Here is a 19,885-nt window from a genome sequence, read left to right as displayed (position 1 = left end):
GCCACAGGGACAGCAAGGACACTTGGATCAAATCTCCTTGGAGACAGGGCCTCCCTCCCACACATACCCTTGGGGAATGGGGACCGGCAGCATGCCCAGAAGGAAACCTCCAGGGCCACCAGGATCAGGGGACCTGAACCCAAAGTCTGGCTTCAACTTGTGAGACCTTGAGTCGGCCACATAGCTTTCCAGAGCTTCATTTGCTCAACAGTGAAACAAGGATGAAAGTCCCCATCCCTTCAGGGAACATCGTGAAAAGTGAGAATGGGACCACAAAGGGGCTTTGTTTCACACGTAAAGTAGGATTAGCATTTTGGGATCCCAGCATTTTAAAACTGGGAAAATATGTAATATATTGTTCTCTGTGGCTATTTTTGTCTCTCTGTCACCTGCTGAGTGCCACCCCCATCCCCAGTTACCAGAGCCTGCGGTGATATTCTCCAAACTAATCTCCTTTGGACAGTCAGTGTTCCATTGGCTGGGCCCAGGTTTCTGGATTCTAAATTCAAATGCAGCCTTTCCCAAGTCGTGGCGGGGGGGGGGGGGGGGGGGGGGGGGGCGGGGCGGCGGGAATCAGTTAATTTTGCAGAACTACTACTTCTGATCAGGGTGAACTAGGTAATTTGGCCTGAATTCTCACCTAAGGACAACTTAAAATCTACTCAAAATATACTTTTTCTAAAAAAAAGTTTGATTGGGGGTATCAGAGAACAAACAAGGGAGTAAAGAATCAGAGACAAGATCTGGGAAAAGAAGGAAACCCAGAGACACATGGCTTTGGGGCTCCTTCCTCCTTGGGAGGACCACTGACCCCAGAAGACACTCCAAAGGTGCTGAGCAGAGCTGTTAGCCTCTGGGACTAAGGAGGTAAAAACTAGGCCCACCAAGAGGAGGGGGTGCCTGGCAACTCTTTCATGCTTTGGGTTGGGACCCCAGGGGAATTCACCCCCAGAAAACAAATGAGCCGGAACTAGACCAGCACTCCAAGGGACTGCAAATCATCTCAGTCCTGAAAGTAGATTAAAACAACCGTGGTTTGCTAAATCCCAAGCTGTCCGCCAGATATAAACGTAATCCTCATGGAGGTAGACTAACTTCATTCTATGCCTCAGACTCTTTCTACAGGTTTTCCGATAGAATGTGTGGCGTTCAGTCGAAAATCGCCACGTATGTGAGGAGACAGACAAAACTAACAAGAACCAAGGGAAACAACAGACACTAGAAATAGACTCAAAGAGGATCCGTATCAGGGAGTTATTAAAATAACTATGTGCAGCATGCCCACATATGTGAAGGACAAGGTAGAGAGCTTTGCTGGAGAACCAGAAATGATTTTTAATCGTCCTCTATTTTTATCCCATCAACTTCATTCTTAACACGCAGGGTGCCACGGTTCCCCTGCAGAGGCCAACGGATGAGAGACAAGGCAAAGAAGCTTCGGGGAAAAGCCAAAGAGAAGCAACTGTGCTACATTCAAGGATGCCTGTCTGGAGTGTGCTTGCAATAATGACAGCGCGTTGTGCATGCACCGTCCTACTTTCTAGTAGCCAATCCATTGCTGCTCTGTAAGATGCAATTGAACATAGACACCCTCCAAAACTCAGCAGACTACAATCTTAAGGGGCTTTGCGCCTTTGAACAGGGACCCATCTCCCTCCTCCCTTGTACCTGCCAAGACCCAGCTCGGCCCCTGGCCCAGAACAGTCATGGCAAAAAAAAAAAAAAAAAGCAGCATTTGAGCACTTGTTTTGTGGCAGACTCCTGCTAAGGGCTTTCCATGCAATGTCACAGCTCTAGGAGCTGGTTGTGACTACTCTTTCCATTTTGCAAATGGAGAAGCTGAGGTCTAGGGAACACACATAACATGTTCAAGGTGTCCTGGCCACCTAGCGTTAAAGCCAGGATGTGCGCCCAGGTCTGCCTGCTCCCAGAGTGGGTCCCACTCCCCACCTGCTGATTGCTGGGGTGATCCTGGATGTCTATGGTTAGAGGAGGCCTTGGTTTCTCCTCTCCAAAAAAACTCACCAAACACCAGGCTGTAGCCTGGGAAAGCTGGTGTTAAAGATCCATGGCCAAGGCTTAGGAAGTGAGAACACTTCCATGGATCCGAGGTTTTGTCCATCTCTTCTCTCTCCTCCTCCTCCCTGTTTCTAGAACTCAGCATCCAGCATGCAGAGAGGGCACAGGGATGGACTAGGGATAACCCTAGGCCACATGCATAGGATAGAAGGAGTAAGGGCCACAGGGAAAAATCCTGTTGTGGTCACCAGATCTCTTCCAGGAAAGCTGGGTGGGAACTGTCGAAGAGGCTGCTTTCTGGGGTCCCAAGTCCCTTCCTAGAAAACCAGTGCTCAGAGAGGAACTGCAGGACAAATAGCACTATTTCCAACCTAGGGTACGGGCAAGGGGCTCAGCCTTCAAACAGACCTCCTTCGCCCCACTGGGGGGCCAGAAATCCAGGTCAGGACCTGTGGAGGGTCCAGGTCCCTAGGTAGTGGAGGGCTCGAGAGCTGTGAGGCAGAGCCCTGGTGGCCCCTGGCCTACTTGGTGGCTTTACCTGATTAGTTTGGTTGGGCAGGAGGGGGTCCCTGGGTACCAGCAAGGTAGCGGGATAAGGTAGAGAGGGGACAAAGTGGGGAAAAGGGCTTCCCTGGGGAGAGGACATAAGGGCTGGAGCAGAGTGAAGCTGGGACAGGTGGGCGGGTCAGATGAGGAAAAGGAGCAGGAGCTTAGAGAGGAGTGGACAGGGGGCGGGGCAGATGGTGACAGACTGGGGTTGGGCGGGGCCTCGTCGTCTCACCCCGGGGGCTGAGGAAGGGGTTCCAATAGATGGAGAACAGGCTCTTCCTGGTGCTAATATATTGCAGCGAGGAGGGTAAGGGCTCGACACCTGGAAGAACCTGTTGGCTCCTGTAGCTCACCAAAAGTCACGTGTACATTTGAGAATGAAAAAAGGGGTCCATGAGCAGCAAGGGGGTGGGAAAGAAATAGGCAAAATGGGGTCAGGTAACTGGAGTTGAGGGACAATCCAAGCTTGATGCCAGTCTGGGCTCAGAGCAAGAGCAACGGTGTTCTCTGGTCCAGTCCGAGTCAAAGGGGAGGGAGGCAGGCGGCATCAGGCATCACCGAACAGCCAGCAAACATCCCTGTTATGGATTAAGAGCCAAACGGGTGAGGCGGGGACGGGGGGCAGGGCTCAGGCTGGGTGGGCCAGATCCAACACTCGGACCCTGTCAAGTCCCAGAACCCTCCTGGGCCCTAGAGACCCCGAGTCCCACACCCTTCCTTTCCCTTCTTCCCCCCACTCCTGGCACTCACCTACTGGGGTCCTACAGCCTCAGGGAGGTGACCCGGGGGATGCGGAAGAGCTGAGTCTCCTCAGAACTGGTGGAGCTGTGATGTCGCAGAAAGAGTGAGTGAGCACCCAGGCACAGACCCTTGGCCCTGACGCAGGGACAAGCCCAGAGCCCTGATTTTCCGGCTGCAGAAGCTCTCCAGGGGGTAGGAAGAGTTCCTAAAAGCAGCGGCTGGGTAGATGTGTTTGCAACAAGAAGGATGTGGGCAGACATACGAAAGAACTTTCTGGACCTGGAGTGCCTCAGAGGGTGTGGCTCTTCAGGGCTAGGCATGAGCCTCCTCAGCCTGGGAGGCCTCAGGAGGGGGTGTGCCGGGGGGTAGAACCCAGCAACTAGAAGGACGCCTTCCTGGACCCCTGATGTCCCCTCCTCAGTCCTGGCAGCCTCCTCACCTGAGGCGTTTCCAAATGGGACGAAAGTATTTGGAGGTCTTGACGGCAAAGATGATGCTGGGGATCAGGAAGAAGGTGCACCATGCCAGGCAGAACCAGAAGGCATTCTAGAACAGAGGATGTGAGGTCAGCTTGCTGTGGCTAGGCAGCAAAGTCTTCCCACCCTGCTCTGTACCCTTAGTTCTCCCATTGACTCCATGAGGGGTGCGGGCTGAGGGGAAGGGCTGGTGGGCAGGCCTGGAGGCAAGAGTCCTGCTTCACCTCGTGCCCTGCTCACGCCGCCCCTCCGATTGGGGCCTCCACGTCCACGAGCCCTGATGAGCTTGAGGCACTCACCCAGGGGTCAGCGATCATGTCACACAGGATCACACGGCCATTGTCCAGGGCTCGGGAGAGAGGCTGGCAGGTGGCAATGTGCTGAGTCACCTGTGGGGTCAACATGAGGCAGGTACATGCAGAGACACTCAGACCCACAGGTATACACCCCATATTCAGAAAAAGAGGTTGACAGGAACAGAGTTAGGTCCAGGGACCCCGTAGGGAGCCACTGCACAGTTTGTACGGACACATGGATGCAGGGACATAGAGATGAGAACACATTGACGTAGGCTCATTGCTCCACTCTTATCTTTTCCATCCCATTCACCAGCCTCTGTTAAGCCCCTACTGTGTGCCCGGCACTGTGCACGCACACACACTCACTGCATACATGTGCACATACACACACACATACTCAGGGTTGAACAAGACCCCACCTGCCTAGTGTGGGTGCCAGATAGCTTGCAGAGGCTGTGGTCAGCCCAGGCCTGCAGGAGGAGGTGCACTTGGAGAGCTGGACAAAGGGACTGGCATGAGGAAGGGTATGGTGACAAGGTGTGGAGGGCATGTTCTAGAGAGCCAGGGCCAGCCCAGCTCACATTCAGGACTCAGAAAGGGGCTGTGGCAGAGGCTGAGTGAACAGAACCCAGCCAGGAAGCAGGGGTGCAGATATGGGAGTTTGGGCTCAATGCTGAAGGCCTAGGGCACCCCGAGGGGCTCTTGGGGCAGAGGAGGGATGTAACAGTGTGAAGAGCCGGTGGTGCTGGGAACCTGCTTGAGGCCAGGAGAGCTTGAGCCCCCACTCACCTCCTCTCTTACCCAGGCCACGTACTGGGAGAAGTAACCCATCTCTCGGGTCAGGAAACACTCACTTTCCTGCAGGACAGAGAGGAGTCCAGGACTGGCAGGTGTTCCAGGAACCAGCAACCCCGCGCCCCATGCCGGACAGGGCAGGCCGAGCTGGCTTTCCTGGGAGCCACGGTGAGGGGACAGGGATGGAGAAGAAGCTCCGTGTGCCTGAGTGCCTCAGCCCATCTCTGACTAGGAAGCAGCCCCCCTGCCTCTGCCCATCTACCACTCACATTCCTCAAGATACTGGTGGCCCAGGTAGGCAGCTGTCCTTTTAGGTAAGTGACATTGTCCAAGACACGAGAGGTCTCTGTCTGGGGGATTGAAGAGAAGAGAGGCTTAACTTAATGCCCTGCTCGTTCAGCGAGATGCTATGCATTCATTCACCCATTCATTCATTCAACGTGTAAAACACACATACTCACCTTAGCGGTGGGGGGGGGGGGTGGGGGGGTGTGGGGGGGCGTTAGGCCCTAAGGACACAGAGGCTAAAGATGGTGGTCTTTAAGGATCTGCTCATCCACCCCCATTTCTTCCCACCCTCTACCCTCAACCTCCAGTGGGACTGGGCAGAGCAGATGACATCCCAAGCCAACAAGGCCCTGACTTCCTTTTTCCCTCTGTTGCCCACCTGCTCTCCCTCCCCCTCCACCTCCCCCTCCCCCTCCCCAGCAGCCACCTGGAGATTCGGGGCTGAGGATGCCAGGGCCCTGACAGTGAGGTTGAGGTTGGCCTGTGGAGAAGAGAGCAGGGATGGTTAAGGGAAGGGATGGGTAGAAAAGGAGCATTTCCGGCCCTTCCTTCCTCTTTTACCCCTCCCTGCCTCTCCTCTTCCCCAGGTTCCAGGCTCCCTGGGCCTCCAAGCTTACCACAAGGCTCTGTTGGGGGAGGACCTTCTCCTGATAGAGGTTTTTGAGCCCTTGGGCTTCCTCTTGCAGCTGCTGCCCCAGCACAGAACTGCCCTGAGGGGAGACAGGGATGGGAATGGCACTCTGCCAGGGACAGCCCAGCCTTCGCCAACACATTCTTTACCCAGCTGTTCAGCCAGACATACTGAGAAGATGTGGAAAGTGCTGGGCTCAGAGGCAGAAAACCGAGGCCACCTTAAGCTCCTGGGCCTGATCCAGGTTTGGGGGCACTAAGCCCAAGTTCTAGGTCCACCCAGAGCTGACTAGGTGTTCCTAAGTCAGAGCCACAGAGGTTGTCTGAGCTGCAGTGGCATCTGCTGAGACAGGAATACTCCTTGTCTACCCATCATGCAGAGTTGGTGTGGGGTCTATGTTTTGAAGAGAACTCTTTAAGCTTTAAATACTTATAAATACAAAATGCTATTTTTTTCCAATAGCGTGTAAGCTCCTCGAGGGCAACTATTGTGATATCTGGTCCGTCGCATTGTCCTCACACCTGTCCCAGCAGATTCCCTGAGCGGTGTGCACTAAGAAACGCTTGCCCAACTGTGTGATGTCAGAGCAGTTACTCCATGTGATCTGAGGTGGAAGATAATCTACTTCGCAGATGAAGAAACCGAGGCCTGGAAATGCTGAATGACCTGCCTACGGCCACACAGCCATTGGTGGTAGGTAGCTTGAGTCAGAACCGACTCTGCCAAGCTCTTAAGCCCAGCCAGGGGATCCAGAGCCTCAAAGGTCACTGGTGGGAGCCCTCAATCCCCTGTCCTTGCCTTCATGCCCTCCAAGCCCTCCCACAATCTCCCTCCTCCCAGGCCTCTCTCTGTCTGACTCCTGCCTGCCCAGTGGGGTCTCGGGTCTTTCTCACTTGGGTCCGGGCCAGTCCTTCCAGCTCCTGAGCCAGCTTCTCCACGTCGGTGTTCACCACAGGCTTCTGGATCTGGAGATAGACAGGAGAAGCCAAGAGGGGATGCACTATGGCTCCTCCAGCCCTGTACTGGGGTACAGTCTATTCAGAAGTACCCCAAACGAGCTGAATCTATTGTGACACGTTGGTCACAGTGGGTTTGACCTGAAACTGTAAAATAAATCAGGCATTTCCCATTAGGATAGAAGGGGAAAAAATGAGGCGCCCTCTGGTGTAACCCATCGAAGAGGCCTCCTCCCACCTGCATACTGTCCACAGCAGTGGGTTCAGGACCATGAACAGCGACACACGCTGCTGGGTGGGAGCACGTTCCTTCCGGCCCAGCCCAGATGGTGGCTCCAGGACAGGCTTGAGGCACATGGTGTGCAGACACCCCCAACAGGAAGAGGCCCCAGGGACGTATGGAGAGGTGAAGGGAACATGGAGGGCTGTGATGAGACAATACACCACCCCCCACCCCAGCTCCTCTGCAAGCCCCTCTGTTCTTCCGTGGTCTGGACTGAGGTGCTTCCTGCTGACCTGATCAAGGAAGGTGGAATAGTGGATGTTCTCCAGCCCACTGCTCTGCAGGGCTTCCAGGTCCCGGTGGGCGGCTGGGCTCAGCAGGTCCAGGTTCTTCACGTCTATTTTAAGGTTCTGCAACTCCTGCTGCAGCTTGGCGGTATACTGAGGGGGTGGGGGACAGGGTGAGGGTGTGCCCAGTTGCTGAACCAGGACCCCAGAGCTGCTATCCTAGGTGAGGGGTCCCCAAGCTCTCAGGGCCCTCCTTCTGGATATCCAAGGCCCCCACCTTGGCTACTCCTAGCCCCAGACAGTCTCCCAGGAGGCCTCTGCTTCCCACCTGTCCCTACTCCAACCCACCCCCACCAAGACCTAGCTCTCCTCTGCATCTATCTGGCTCACGGACAGAAAACAGACCCTCTGGCAACCCAATATGAAATAGCTTCCCTGGCCCAACTTTATCACATCACCCTTGTTAAGGTCTTCAAAGTATCTGTTGTTCTGAAATTATTTGTGGGCTTGTTTATTGCCATCAGCTCCAGGAGAGTGGCATCTTGTCTGCCCATTCTGTACCGGCCCCTCAGTGTAGAGCAGAGGCTCACATGTGGCAGGCACAATACAAGTTTGTTGAGTGCATACAAATGAGTGAATGAGTGGGGAAACACAATCACATTTCCAAGAGAGACCACAGTTTAAGGGGACTCTTGAGGGCACCTGGGTGGTTCAGTCGGTTAAGTGTCTGACTCTTGACTTCAGCTCACAGTTCGTGAGTTTAAGCCCCATGTCAGGCTCACCCTGACGGTGTAGAGCCTGCTTGGGATTCTGTCTCTCCCTCTCTCTCTGGTCCTTCCCTGCTTGCTTGTGTGCTCTCTCTCTCTCTCTCTCAAAATAAATAGACATTAAAAAACAAAAGGGGACTCTTGGCATTTTTCAACCATTGCTAGAAGAGACTAGGCATGAAATTCAGCCCCGATGTTTAACAGATGAGAAACTGAGGCTAGAGAGGAACATTCACTTGCCCAAGATTTCATAGCAAGTTAGCTAACAGAACCCAGCCCCGCTCACCCCTCCCTATCCTGCCACACTGCTTCCCTCTAATCCTTGAAGAGGCGGGGGTCCTATGGCAGTGTTTCAGGCACAAGGGTATACCTGACAGGTATAGCATAACAGACAGGTACACAGGAGAGGCTTGAAGGTGAGCAGAGCCCTCCTGGTGCCCTGGAAAGCACACCTTGTCATATTTATTTCTGCATCATCAGCTCGTTCTTATCTCCTTTGAAGACAAGTGCTCTTAAGGTCACATTTGGTGTGTTGCACATGGCCCTGAAGGACTGCCCAGTCCCTTTGAACCTGAAGCTCGTCCACACTATTCTGTGAGCTGGAACCTCCCCTGAGAACCATGACGTCCAGCTAGCAGAGCAGGGGCACCTTCTGCCCGGGTCCCCTGCTGCAGTCCTCCCTGGCCAGCCTTCATCCATGGGGCAGTAGCTCTGGCCTCACATTGGGATGTGGCTGCTCTGTGGACCTTTCGTCTGCCAGGGATGCAGAAAGGGGAGGCAGCTAAGGCAGTGTGCCAAGTACGCAAGATTACACTTTCAGACACGGAGTTGGAACTGAAATCTGAACCATTTGGCTATGCTACGCTGTGGGTTGAGAAGGGCTGGTGGATTTAAGAGGCGTTGGAAGGGTTTCTGGAGAGGAGGAGGAATCAGGAGTTAGCATGGTAGGAGTACGGGTCGGGGGAGAGGCAGGGGGGAGACACAGGGGTTTCCCAGGACATGCTTGGGAAAGGCTCCCCAGGGGCCTTGGGAGTCCAGGTGGCTCTCCCCACCTCACTTAAGTGCAGACAGAGGTAAGGAAGGAATATGTTACAGCTTCTGTGCACCCTTAGGAAAACGACATTCTCAAAATACATCCCCTCCGGTGAAGCAGCCATTCCTTCTCTCTGTCCTAGAATTGTCTCTTGCCAGTATGGATATGGTTTCTATACACCAAGCTCTGGCAAAGTCCAGTGGTTAACGGAACAGGCTTGAAGGGCAGGGCTCAAACCCTGCCCACCTACTGGCTGTGTGAGCCTGGCCAAGGGCCTCTGGTGAGCCCTCCCCCAGGGACACCTAACTTCATCACCGTCATTTTCACTGTCATACCCCATTCTCAACCACCCCACCACTGACTGCAGTGTCCCAACCAATGCCTGTCCTCAGCCAGGACACGCACACCTTAGCCCTCTCATTCACTCTCCTTATCCTTTCCTACTACAACCTCAGCTGTGTTCACTTCTTCCCCGAGCACAGCACTCAGAGCCGGTCATGGCCTCCAGGACCTCATCCATCCACCCACACACCCTAGAAGCCTCCCTGGGCTCTCGCCCTGGGTCAGGCTCTGAGCTTTCACCTGGGGCCTCTGTCCCTGAGGCACCTCGATTGCTCCTGCAGACTTCTCAAGTTCAATAAGATGGACCTACCACAGAGGCAAGGCCAGAGGAAGGGGTTCTGCAGGAAAGAATCCCCACAACCCTCCAGGAGGTTCCCTCACCTGGCTGATATTCAGGTGCTTCTCCAGGTCATAGGAGTCATTGAGCTGCAGGACGCTCCAGAGCGCGGCCCCTTCCTTGCACTGCCTGGGGAAAAGTAATGGGCATCGAAGACAAGAGAAAAGGACAGCAGGTGGGGGCTGACATCACCCACCTCAGCTGCTCCTCACACCCTGTCCCCCAGCCTAAGCATCCCACTCACTGATAGGCCAGGAGGATGCTGATGTTCTTCTTCAGGCCAAGAAGCTGAGACAAGTTCATGGATGGGGGCAAGTTCCCTGGGGTGTCTGCAAACTGGAAAAGGGGCAGAGAGGAATGGGCCTGAAACAGGCTGAGGGCAAGGCCATCCCAGCTCCCCTAGAGCCTGGTCCCATGCCACCTTGCCACAGAAGAGACCACGACCCTGTGACTGCAGCCCAAACCTGCCTCTAACTCAAATCACCCCTGGGCCGTTAACTCCTTGCAGGGAAACTTCTCTGGGCCAGCACCTTGGCTCACCTACTAGAAGCACTGGAGAACCAGGATTTCCAGTTTGCAGACTCAGTATTAGAACAGACAGACTCGGGTCTGGGTGCAGCCCCTGGGATGCCTGCCCTGGGGCCTGGGCATTATTCCAGGGACTCACGGGTTTGCTCTCTCTCACCCCTTTTCCACTTGTCATTTCCTGCCTTTCCTTGGCCATCTCCAGCCATCCTCCTGTCCCTCCCTCCCCTTTCCCCCTCTGGCTCCCCCTTCGTTCTAACCCCTTGCTCTGCCCTCAACCCCCTCCACCTCCCTCTGGGCTGCAGAACACGGCAGGCTCACCTTGTAGAGCTCTCTGCTCTCCCAGCTCCGGCACACCAGCGTCTGCACATTGCCGCCCACCAGGAAGGTGGCGAAAACAAGGAGGATGAGGGGTGCGGCAAGGAGGAAGCTGAAGCCCACACCCCTGGGGGAAGGCAGAGGGACAGGGTTGAGATGGGAGAGAGAGGCCAGCTGCACTGGACCACACCCTCTGTCCCGCCACATCCGGGGGCCAGCGTGGTCAGCGAGTCGGCCCCAGGGCAGAGCCCTTTGAGGGCTCAGCCTCCTGGGCCAGGGGGGAGAGCTCAGAACTGCTGGCTGTTCCCCTCCCCCTTCCCCCACTCCCCTCATCATGGGTGTCCTGGCTGGCCCTAGCAACCTAGAGGAGAAGGTAGCTGCTTCGCTGGAAGAGACAGGACTGCCCGCCCCTGAGACTAAGGCACATGGAGGAGACTGGCTCCAGAGCTCAGCCCTCAACAGAGCCACCTGCAAGGGCCGCAACTTAGAAGGGTTGAACAGGACCAGTGCTGCCCTGTAGGGCTTCTCTGGGGGACAGGCACAGCCCCAAGCCAGGGTTTGAGGCTTGGAGAATAGAACAAAGGCTGCATTTCAGCCTCCACTCGCCCCTTGGGTCAGGCAGATTCTACCTCGGGTGCCACCTCCTATTGGTAGTACTACCTAGATGCTGGGTTAAGAAGGACTCTGAGGCTACTCAGTGGGAAAGAGTGCCCGCTGGTTACTATAGTTGCCACTGGTGTGGAAGGGGGAAATGCTTCTTATTTGCCATTCCCGCTCTAGTCCACCCTTGTATACAGATGAGGACACGGAGGCCCAGGTGGGTGAATAATTTGCCCGGAGTCATCCAGTGAATCGGTGCCAGAGGCAGAGGTAGAGCTCAGCCTCTTGATCCCCAGGACTTGTTTCTGTAGCCACACTAGGAGCTGTCCATGGGCATGAGAGGAATCTGGGCAGCCCAGTGGGAAACACCCTTCCCCTCTCCCCAGCCCTTCTTACATCATGAGGAAGCGGGCTCCAGCCTCGCCCTTGGCTTCCGAGTGGCCGGGGTCCTCCCTGGCAGCCAGCCCCCAGATGCCGAGGTTGAGGCCCAACAGATTACAGACCACCACAAGCAGGACTGCAGAGCACAACACGCAGCCCAAAATCCACCTGCGGCAGAGAGGGTGTGGTGTCACTGACAAGGGAGGCACCAGGATGGGCTGGCATAGGACCTAGGGGCTGGGTGGGGCCCCACTGCTCCAACGGGGTCCCCAGGCTCAGATCCCAAGGGCACACAGCCAAGGTGGAGACAGAGGCCCGAGGAGTAAGGGGTCTTGGCTTAAATGGAGGCAGATGCTTAGTGCAGCCAGGGGTTGATGGGGGCTCAAAATCAGGCCCACAGTGGCTGAGAGGCTGGGCTGCCTACCCCATCGCCACCCCACGGACTCCCAGGCACCTGTATTTCTCATATCTCTGCATCTCCTTCAGGTAGGGGCGGCTACTCTGTTCCACCTCCTCCAGCGCCTGGCTCCAGCGAGAGGCTGCCTCCCAGCCTGGGAACTCTTCGGCCAGTGTCCTCAGCCCTTCAGGCTTCTGGGCTATCACCTTCTTCAGCTCTGCCCAAAGCAGCAGAGACTTGTGGGAGGGGCAGGAAGAACATGTGGGACCCGCGGAGAGGGCCCGCTCTCTGACCAGGCCCAGATGGAGGACAGCCTTCCCCTTCCACCCTCCCCCCACTGCGCCCCTCCTCCTCTCGACAAGTCTCTGGTGGGGGTGGCCCCTGGACAGGGCCTCACCTTTGACCACGTTGGCCGTCTGCAAAGCTGCCAGGAGCGGGAGTGCGTTGAAGGTGCTGTTCTCCTACCAGAACAAAAGGCAACTGTGCCTCCCACTTCCCACCTGCTGTCCCAGCTTCAGGGACCCTTGACATCACTAGGCCCAGAGGCGGGGCATCCCTCTTAGTGCTCCCAGCGCAGGAAATGAGAAAACAGGCTTCCCCTTGTTCTCTTGGTCAATGGCTTCTTCTCTCCTCCTTCAGCCCGGCCTGACTCAGCTCCCCAAAACATTGCTCCTGGAAGACCCCTCCTTGCCCTCCCCACCTCTCTTGCCGAGACGGCGGCAGCCTCCCAGCCATCCTCTCTTCTCTTCCATCCATCCTACGCATGCCAGGCCTAGGTCCCTACAGTCCAGCCCCAACCTACTCTTCCTAGCCTCAGCTCCCATTTTCTTCCTCCCGGGAACTTCCGCGCCAGCCGCCCAGCACAGGTGACTCACCATTTCCCCAACTCTGGCATTTTCCAGGCCCTGGGTCACAGGTGCTGACTCATGCCGCACCCTCCCCCACAGCCCATCTGCATGACAGGTTGTACCTCCAGGGCTCAGCTTCTGTCCTCTCTCCCTTGCCACCCCAGCCCCCCCCCCCCCCACCTTGAGGCGCCCAGCTCTTCCTTCTGAGTTCCAGGCCAGCCTCCCCCATCAGAGAGCGTGCACTTGAGAACCGGCATCATGAGCCTCCAGCCCAGGGAGCCATATGGGACGTAAGGCCCTGATTTGACCCAAGTCTTAGGTTCAGCTGGGTTCCCACCCCAAAGGGGGAAAATGAGATCCCTCACTTGTGAGCTCCCAGGTGATGGGGAAGTCAGGTAGACTGGGCAGGCACTCACCTCCTGGACCATGCTGGAGAAGTTGGCCTCTGGGACACCCTTCAGCCGATGCAGGACATCGTCCACTGGGGACACCTGAAATAGGGTGGTGGTGGTATGACAAAGTCCATAGAGAGGCCTGAGGGGGGGTCCCTGAGGGTGGATGGGAGGAACCCTCAGTGTCCCTGTGTGCAAATGGGGAACACCTCCCCAGTTGGCAGGGAGAACTCAAGGAGCTAATACACACGAAGCTCACAGTACGGCGCGTGGCCCAGGAAAGCTCTTGCCCCCACTGCCAGGATGACCATCGTCAATCCTTGGAGAGGGGAGGAGCCGCCGAGGAAAGGGATCAGGAGTCTGCCTCAGGAAGGAAGCATCCAGGGATTCCTGGAGCAGCAGGCAGAGCAGCGCCCCCACCCCCGTTTCAAGCGGCCCTGTCCTGGGCCTGCACCTGGTCAAAGTCAGCTCCCAGCTCCAGGGCACGGGCTCGGCTCTGGGCCTCTGTGCAGTCCTGGCAGCCAGGCTCCTGCAGCAGGGTGAGGAGGTGCTCCCGGCGCTCCCGGACAGCTGGCTCCAGGTCCCGCTGGCCCTCCCGCAGCTCCACCAAGGTGGCATTCAGGGCTTGGAGGTGATCCATAGAGAGCTGCAGGGCTGAGAGACACCGCTCTGGACTGAGCAGTCTCCACTGTTATTGGCACAGAACATCTCCCCCCTCCCCCCAGCCAAAGGGATGTGGGTCATTAACTTCTGCAGTTTTAATGGAAACTGCCCTGGGGCACATTTAGCCAGGTGGTGGGCAGGGATGCCAGGAGGGATCCCAGGATACAGCCATCAGAAAGTCAGGGGTCGGGCTTGCTGAGGCGGGGAGAGAAATCCAAGGCTGAGCGAGGGTGGGGCCTGCCCCCAAGAGGCAGCCACCCAGGACACTGGGCCCACTCACCCTGGCCCAGGCTGTTCACTGAGGTCAGCACTTCATACACGGTACTCTTGAGCTGGGTGTAGATCGTGCTCCCAATGCTCTTGCCGACACCTGGGGAGCACAGGGTTGTCTGCAGGGCTGGCCCCCAGAAGCCGAGGGGCCCTCTTCACCCATGCAGCCAGCCTCCCCAGGCCCTGCACTGGGCTCTGCAGGGGAGGTCCTGGCTTCTTGGTCCTGTCACGCGGTGACTACTGTGCTCCCCAGCTGGGCCCAATCCCTGTCTCTTCAAGGGTGTGCCCCGGTGGAGCCCAGGATGAGGGGTGAGAGGGCCCCCAAGGCGGGCCTGAGCAGGGGGACCCAGAGGCTGGCCAGCCTGTCAGCCAGCTATAACCCTCACCATCCAGTTCCTCCAAGACTCGCTTCTGGGGAAGGGACAACTGCTGTGCCACGGCCTGCAGCTCCTGGGCAAACACAGGGTCATGAGGCTGCTCTTCCCTGTCACCTGACAGCCCCCCTCTTGTCCCTTCCCTAGCCCTCCCCGGGCTCCCCACACAGCTGGGTGGCCATCCTGAGGATGCCCTGGCTGCACTTATGTATCATAACAACTCTCCAGCAGGGGGCAGCCAGGCGCGTGTTGAAAGGGGCACCCTTTCTAATTTGCAGGTCCCACTCTACCCTGCCCCGCCTGGGGCTGGTGCTCAGGCAGGCTCGTGGGGGTGAGGGGTTACTGGGCACTGACCTGGGGGACATCGGAGACCAGGCCCCGGAGGCTGAGCAGAGTCTCGGGCACGGCCTCCACCCCGGGGGCCATCTGCTCATGCATGCGCTGGTTGGTGACAAAGGCACAGACCACACCAATGCTGCAAGGATGGGGGAGGAGGCAGGGGCTTGCTGGATGCCCACGAGCACTTTGGGCCTCAGCCCACACCTCCCACCTGGCCTGGGCGCCCCTCACAGTAGCACGAGGGTGGTCAGCAGCAGGAAGGCCATGAGGGTGCCTCGCTCACAAGCCATGGCCTTGTGCTCCGTCTTCACGCGGCCCCCACAGCGCCGGCGGCAGCGGCAGCAACAGAAACAGAGCCCGGCGATGGGCACCAGGAGGAGGTAGAGGCCCGCGATCACAGCACACACCACGTAGCCAGCCTCATACCGCACCACCTGGGCAAGGGGGCAGGGGTGAGGGGTTGTCCCGACCCTCCCAACGCGACGGCCTCCAGTCTGACTGCACAGGGAAACCAGAAGGCGAGGGGATGTGCCCACAGCGGGCACTTTGCACACGTCTCCTCCAACCCATGCAAAGTGCGTGGTGTCCTTGTTATTTACCATCTCGTAGAGGAGGAAACTGAAGTCCAGGTTTGCTCACTGCAAAACCCCAGGACCAGTTAATGGCAGAGCTGCGGTTGGAAATTAGGCCCGCGGATTACAGCGTGAATGGAAGGGGGAGAGGGGATGCCGGAGACCCCCACCCTGAGGGACACCCAGCAAGGTGGCCCGAGCTGAGGAGGCCTTTCTACTTCTGCCCCTCATGCTCACCCAACACTGTTCTCCGCCTCCCCCCGCCCACCCACCCCCCACCCCCCACCCCCCACCCCCCCAGGGCTCACCTCATCCACCTTCACGGAGGACGGCTCATTCAGCAAGGTCTTTACCAACTCTAAGGAAAGAGTCAAACTGGGCGTTTGAGGACAGCAACTGCCCTGCCCCTGTGTCCACCCTCACTGCCAGGCCAAGGTGGGCTCTCTGGAAGGGCTCCTCCCACCGCCATGGCACCCTAGGAGAAGCCCTGTGCATTCATGCCCCGGCCTCCGGAGGAGGGAGGGCTGCCACAGGTGGGAGTGGCTGAGAGGAGGCCCGGCCGACCCCTCCTCCAGAACCCGACAGGTGGGCCCAGCGGTGGAGAAGCCGGAAGCCTGGTTAAAGCAGAGAAGGGGCCCGGCCTAGCAGCCCATCCCTCAAAGAGGCGAGGGACAGGCCCTGCAGCCCCTCCTGTCCTCCCAACCCCTAGCACCCCTAGACCCAGAGAAAAATCTCAGCCAGGTCTTTGAGAACTTCTAATGTAATTTCTTCTATTTGAGGACAGAGAGACTGAGGCTCAGAGAGGAAAAAGGGCTTGCCCAAGGTCACGCAGCAAGATTTCCAGGTGATGCCCGTGGGCCCCCGGGGACTTCTGGGAAGGAAGGCTGGGGACCCTGCCCTCCAACTGCCCGCTGACGGGGCAGGCGCGCCCCGCGGTCGAGGGGGAACCCACTACCTCCGAGGCCCGCCCGAGGGAGGGGCGCACTCACCGGCGGGGAAGGGGTTGAACTGCACCACGGAGAGGAAGCGGCGCACGGTGCCGTACAGGGGGTTCAGGGGCCCCGGCGGGCGGTCGCGAGGAGCCAGCCAACGGACCCTGGCCGCCGGGGCGAACACCAGGCGCTCTGCGCGGCCGAAGGACCTGCAGTCCGCGGCCCCTGCCCCCAGCGAGTTCAGGATCAGCCCCAGCCCCAGCCCCAGCCCCAGGCCAAGCAGGGGCGCCAGGAGGCCGGGTACGCGCGTCATGGGGTCGGCCGGGGGACTGCGGGGCAGGCAGGACGGGGCTCAGGCGGCCTGGGGTGCGGACGGAGCGCGGGGCAGGCCGTGCATCCTTCACCAGCCCGTGTCCCCGCGGCTCTCAAAACCGGCCCGACAGGTTTGGGCTCCCGAGCTACCTGGGCGCCCGCCCGCAGCGCTGGAAGGGCAGGGGCGGAGGCCTTGGGGAGGGGGGCAGGGCCTGGCCCGGACCCGCCCCCAGCGTCCTGGGGTGGGAGCCAGGACGTCTTCTCCCCTCCCCAAATCTTCGTAGGAGGGCTGCCTCCGAGCTGGGAAGGGGAGACACCTCACTAGCTCTGGATTGTTGGGGGTGACCCAATTTCAAAAATTGTATTCCATAACCCAGACCCAAGATCCCAGGCTGGGGCTGGGAAAACAGCCACCCAGCGAAGCGCTGGCCCAAGGGGTGGCGGAACGGCGGCACAGACCCAGGAACCGGGCTCCTCCCCCCAGCTTCCTCTGGGGCCTGCTCTGTCCCCTGGGGTCATGCTTGCGCCTGCTGCCAGGCCAATCTGGAGCAGAGAGGCCACCAGGCTTTGCCCCCGAGTGGCTCTCAGAGGAGCCACTCGGACAGGCACAATCCTTCGGGAGGGTGAGTCCCAGCTAAGGTGTGCCCTTTGGCCCAGCAATGCCCCCATCCAGTCAGCAGCCAAAAGAACTAATCAAGGATATGGCCAGAGATGTGTCTACACAGGTCTCTGTTTTGTAAGTGGCTGTATGCCCAATACCCAGAGGGTGCCTGGAGCTGAGCAGGTTGTGGGGAAGTATTGCTAAATGGTTGGGGGATGTTTCTGGCAGTGTTCTTCATGATACAGAAACAATCCCGGTGGCCGATGGCCGCCACCACCAAGGAAATGGTGAAATGAGCATCTCACAAGACACACAGGGCAGTCATTAAAGAAAATGATGTGGAAATGGCTCTTTTGACCTTAAAGATACAATGCATTAAGAAGTGCAAACAGCTGCTTACAAAACAGTATGTAGAGTGAGGGTATGAAACACTGGATCATCTCCAGGTAGAATCACGGCGATGTTTAATCCTTTTCTGCCCATTTGTACTTCCTAATTTCTGTGCAATCAACATGTGTTCATCGTGTTCAAACAAGTGATAGAAGTTTGTGAGTGCCCATGGCAGCCCTCTTCCCCAGCCCTGGAGCCCTGGAGGGAGGGGCTGGGGCTGGGGCCGTCACCCCTGTGACCCCTCCCCAAGGTCTCCTGCCCCGCCCTTCCAGCTCTGCCCTCCCTGATTTGCCAGGTGGGTGAGGGGTGTAGAGATTTGGGGCTGTTCATGGTGGGCGGGGTCCACAGTAAAGAAGTAACTTAAATTTGAGTCAGGGCTGGGCCTGCGACAGAACCTTTACCCTTCCTATGGCTGCACCTATGGTTTTCTCAGAGCAGTAACGAGTACACAGTCTAGAAGGAATGGTCCACTTAATAACGGGGTGCAGACAGGAAACGGAACCCCATCAAAGGGTGACTCAGAGATGAGGATCAGGGCTGCAATGAGAAAAGTGGGGGGGGGGGGGTGTGCTGGCTCCTGGGGTCCAGGGAGGCTCCAGGACCGGTACTACCCCTGGAGGCCCAACCCCAACCTCTCGAGGGAGTCCCCTGGCCACTCTGCCCTGTGACCGTGCAAGCCAGCTAAATTCGGGCTGTGCCCAGCCCTCACTCTTCCCATCCCACTCATTTGAGCGCAGTACCTGCGCTGGGGGCACCATGGCCCCCCTGGAGGCTGCCTAGAGGAAGGGCTGGTCTCCCCAGAGCCTTCCCCCTCCTCCTCTCCTCCAGCGTGAGCTGTGTGGAAGAACTCTCTGCGGGCCAGCACTGGCCCAGAAATAGCCCTTTCCTAGCTTCCTATAATCCACTACGTGCCGTGAACTCCACTTAGGGTTTTGTTTTGTTTTTGTTTTTGTTTTTGGTATTCCCTGACTTGAGTGCACTGGTGGCAAAGGAGTTTAGACCCCAGTTTCCCAGGAGGTCAGGGAACCCCAGGGACTTTGGGACATAAACAGCCCCGTCCCCGCCTCGTCCGGTCTCCCCCTCTTTCTCTCTCTTCCCAACTATCGCAGTTAAGCCGTGAGTTTCTACTGCTGTTGTTTTCATTAAGTGTCTGTAATGAAAGCCCTGCACGTTGAAGGTGAGATTTCTCCAAGAAAAAATAAAACACACCAAGCCTCTTTTTTGGCCTAGGGGCAGGAGGGTTGATAAAGATACTGAATCTACCAGTTTGACAGATGGACAAAGTGAGACTCCAAAGAAGGGATTTTCCTGAGTCAGTGACCAAGCCAGGAGTCTCCTTCCTGAGCCGGATCCTGATGGAACAATCTTTCATTGGAGGGACTGGGTCAGCCCCACCTGGAGGGCACCTGGCAGAAACACCAAAAATGCTGCTGTAATTGATTCCTTGGGGGAGGGGGGCAGAGCAAGTGGCTGTGTTGGGGCTGGGCGGGCTGATTGGACAGCAAGGAGGACTCCGCAGCCGCCTCTAAGAGCTGCTGGGCTTCCAGAAGTGTGGAAAGGGGTTCAAGGGTAGTCCTGCCCCACCCCCTCCTTTTACTCACGCGTTTCTGGCACGCCGGCACGTCCCTTCCTCCTGCTACCCACTGGGACCCTCTGCTCTCCCTGGAAATTCTTTGGTTGATCTGGGATAAGCTGTCCCTAGTTACCTTGGGAATACTTCCTGGGGTCACTTTCCTACCCCTGAGTCACAGTCCTCAGGAGCTTGATGGTCCCCAGGGCCCCACAGCCCTGAGGTTAAGGGGGGGGAGAGCTGGGCAAGGAGAGGGGTTCTGCCCTTCCGAAAGCAGTAGGGCTCATAGAGCCTGAGGACGCTAGGTGCGGCCTGCCGGCTGCCTCATGCGCCACCTGCTGGAAACAGGAGGGGGTGCCCAGTTGTCAGGGAAAACAGCCGACTGGTTCCCCTTCTCTCTGGCCTCAGGTGTCCAGAGAATTTCCACCACCACATACCCCAAGCCACAAAACCATCCCTTCTCCCTCATTCCTGCATCCAGCCACTCAAATGCATCCCACCTCCTGAGCATTTCTCCAGAATGGACCATTGAAAACGCGGATCAGACCATGTGACCCCTTGGCTTCAAACCCTCCCATGGCTCCTTCTCCAGCCGCAGGATGAAAGCGAATTCCTTAACTTGTCTCCCCAGGCGCCACCAGAGCCCTCGGTGCCCCCC

General features: G+C 57.6%; 1 protein-coding gene across 2 annotated transcripts; it reads right to left on the bottom strand.

Moving 5' to 3' along the window:
• Positions 1–1,240: 1,240 nt before the first annotated feature.
• PROM2 (prominin 2) lies at positions 1,241–16,839 on the bottom strand. 2 transcript variants are annotated; one of them, XM_027033676.2, is made up of 24 exons: positions 16,412–16,839; positions 15,731–15,780; positions 15,082–15,284; positions 14,866–14,986; positions 14,524–14,587; positions 14,148–14,237; positions 13,659–13,858; positions 13,229–13,303; positions 12,362–12,425; positions 12,022–12,181; positions 11,583–11,735; positions 10,590–10,713; positions 9,988–10,079; positions 9,788–9,872; positions 7,271–7,417; positions 6,692–6,763; positions 5,785–5,877; positions 5,595–5,648; positions 5,149–5,229; positions 4,874–4,942; positions 4,085–4,174; positions 3,749–3,855; positions 3,319–3,393; positions 1,241–3,146 (listed from the first exon to the last, which is right to left on the bottom strand). In XM_027033676.2, exons 1-23 carry the CDS (start codon positions 16,665–16,667, stop codon positions 3,330–3,332), a joined length of 2,514 nt encoding a protein of 837 aa, XP_026889477.1. In that variant the 5' UTR covers positions 16,668–16,839; the 3' UTR covers positions 1,241–3,146; positions 3,319–3,329. The 2 variants fall into 2 exon arrangements, with proteins under 2 accessions (XP_026889477.1, XP_053056956.1); XM_053200981.1 differs by lacking the exons at positions 15,731–15,780; positions 16,412–16,839 and adding an exon at positions 15,450–15,515.
• Between the last annotated feature and the right edge of the window lie 3,046 nt (positions 16,840–19,885).

The sequence above is a fragment of the Acinonyx jubatus genome, chromosome A3, assembly GCF_027475565.1.
Source record: "Acinonyx jubatus isolate Ajub_Pintada_27869175 chromosome A3, VMU_Ajub_asm_v1.0, whole genome shotgun sequence".
Classification (NCBI taxonomy): domain Eukaryota; kingdom Metazoa; phylum Chordata; class Mammalia; order Carnivora; family Felidae; genus Acinonyx; species Acinonyx jubatus.
This window is presented reverse-complemented; position numbering and strand designations above follow the sequence as displayed.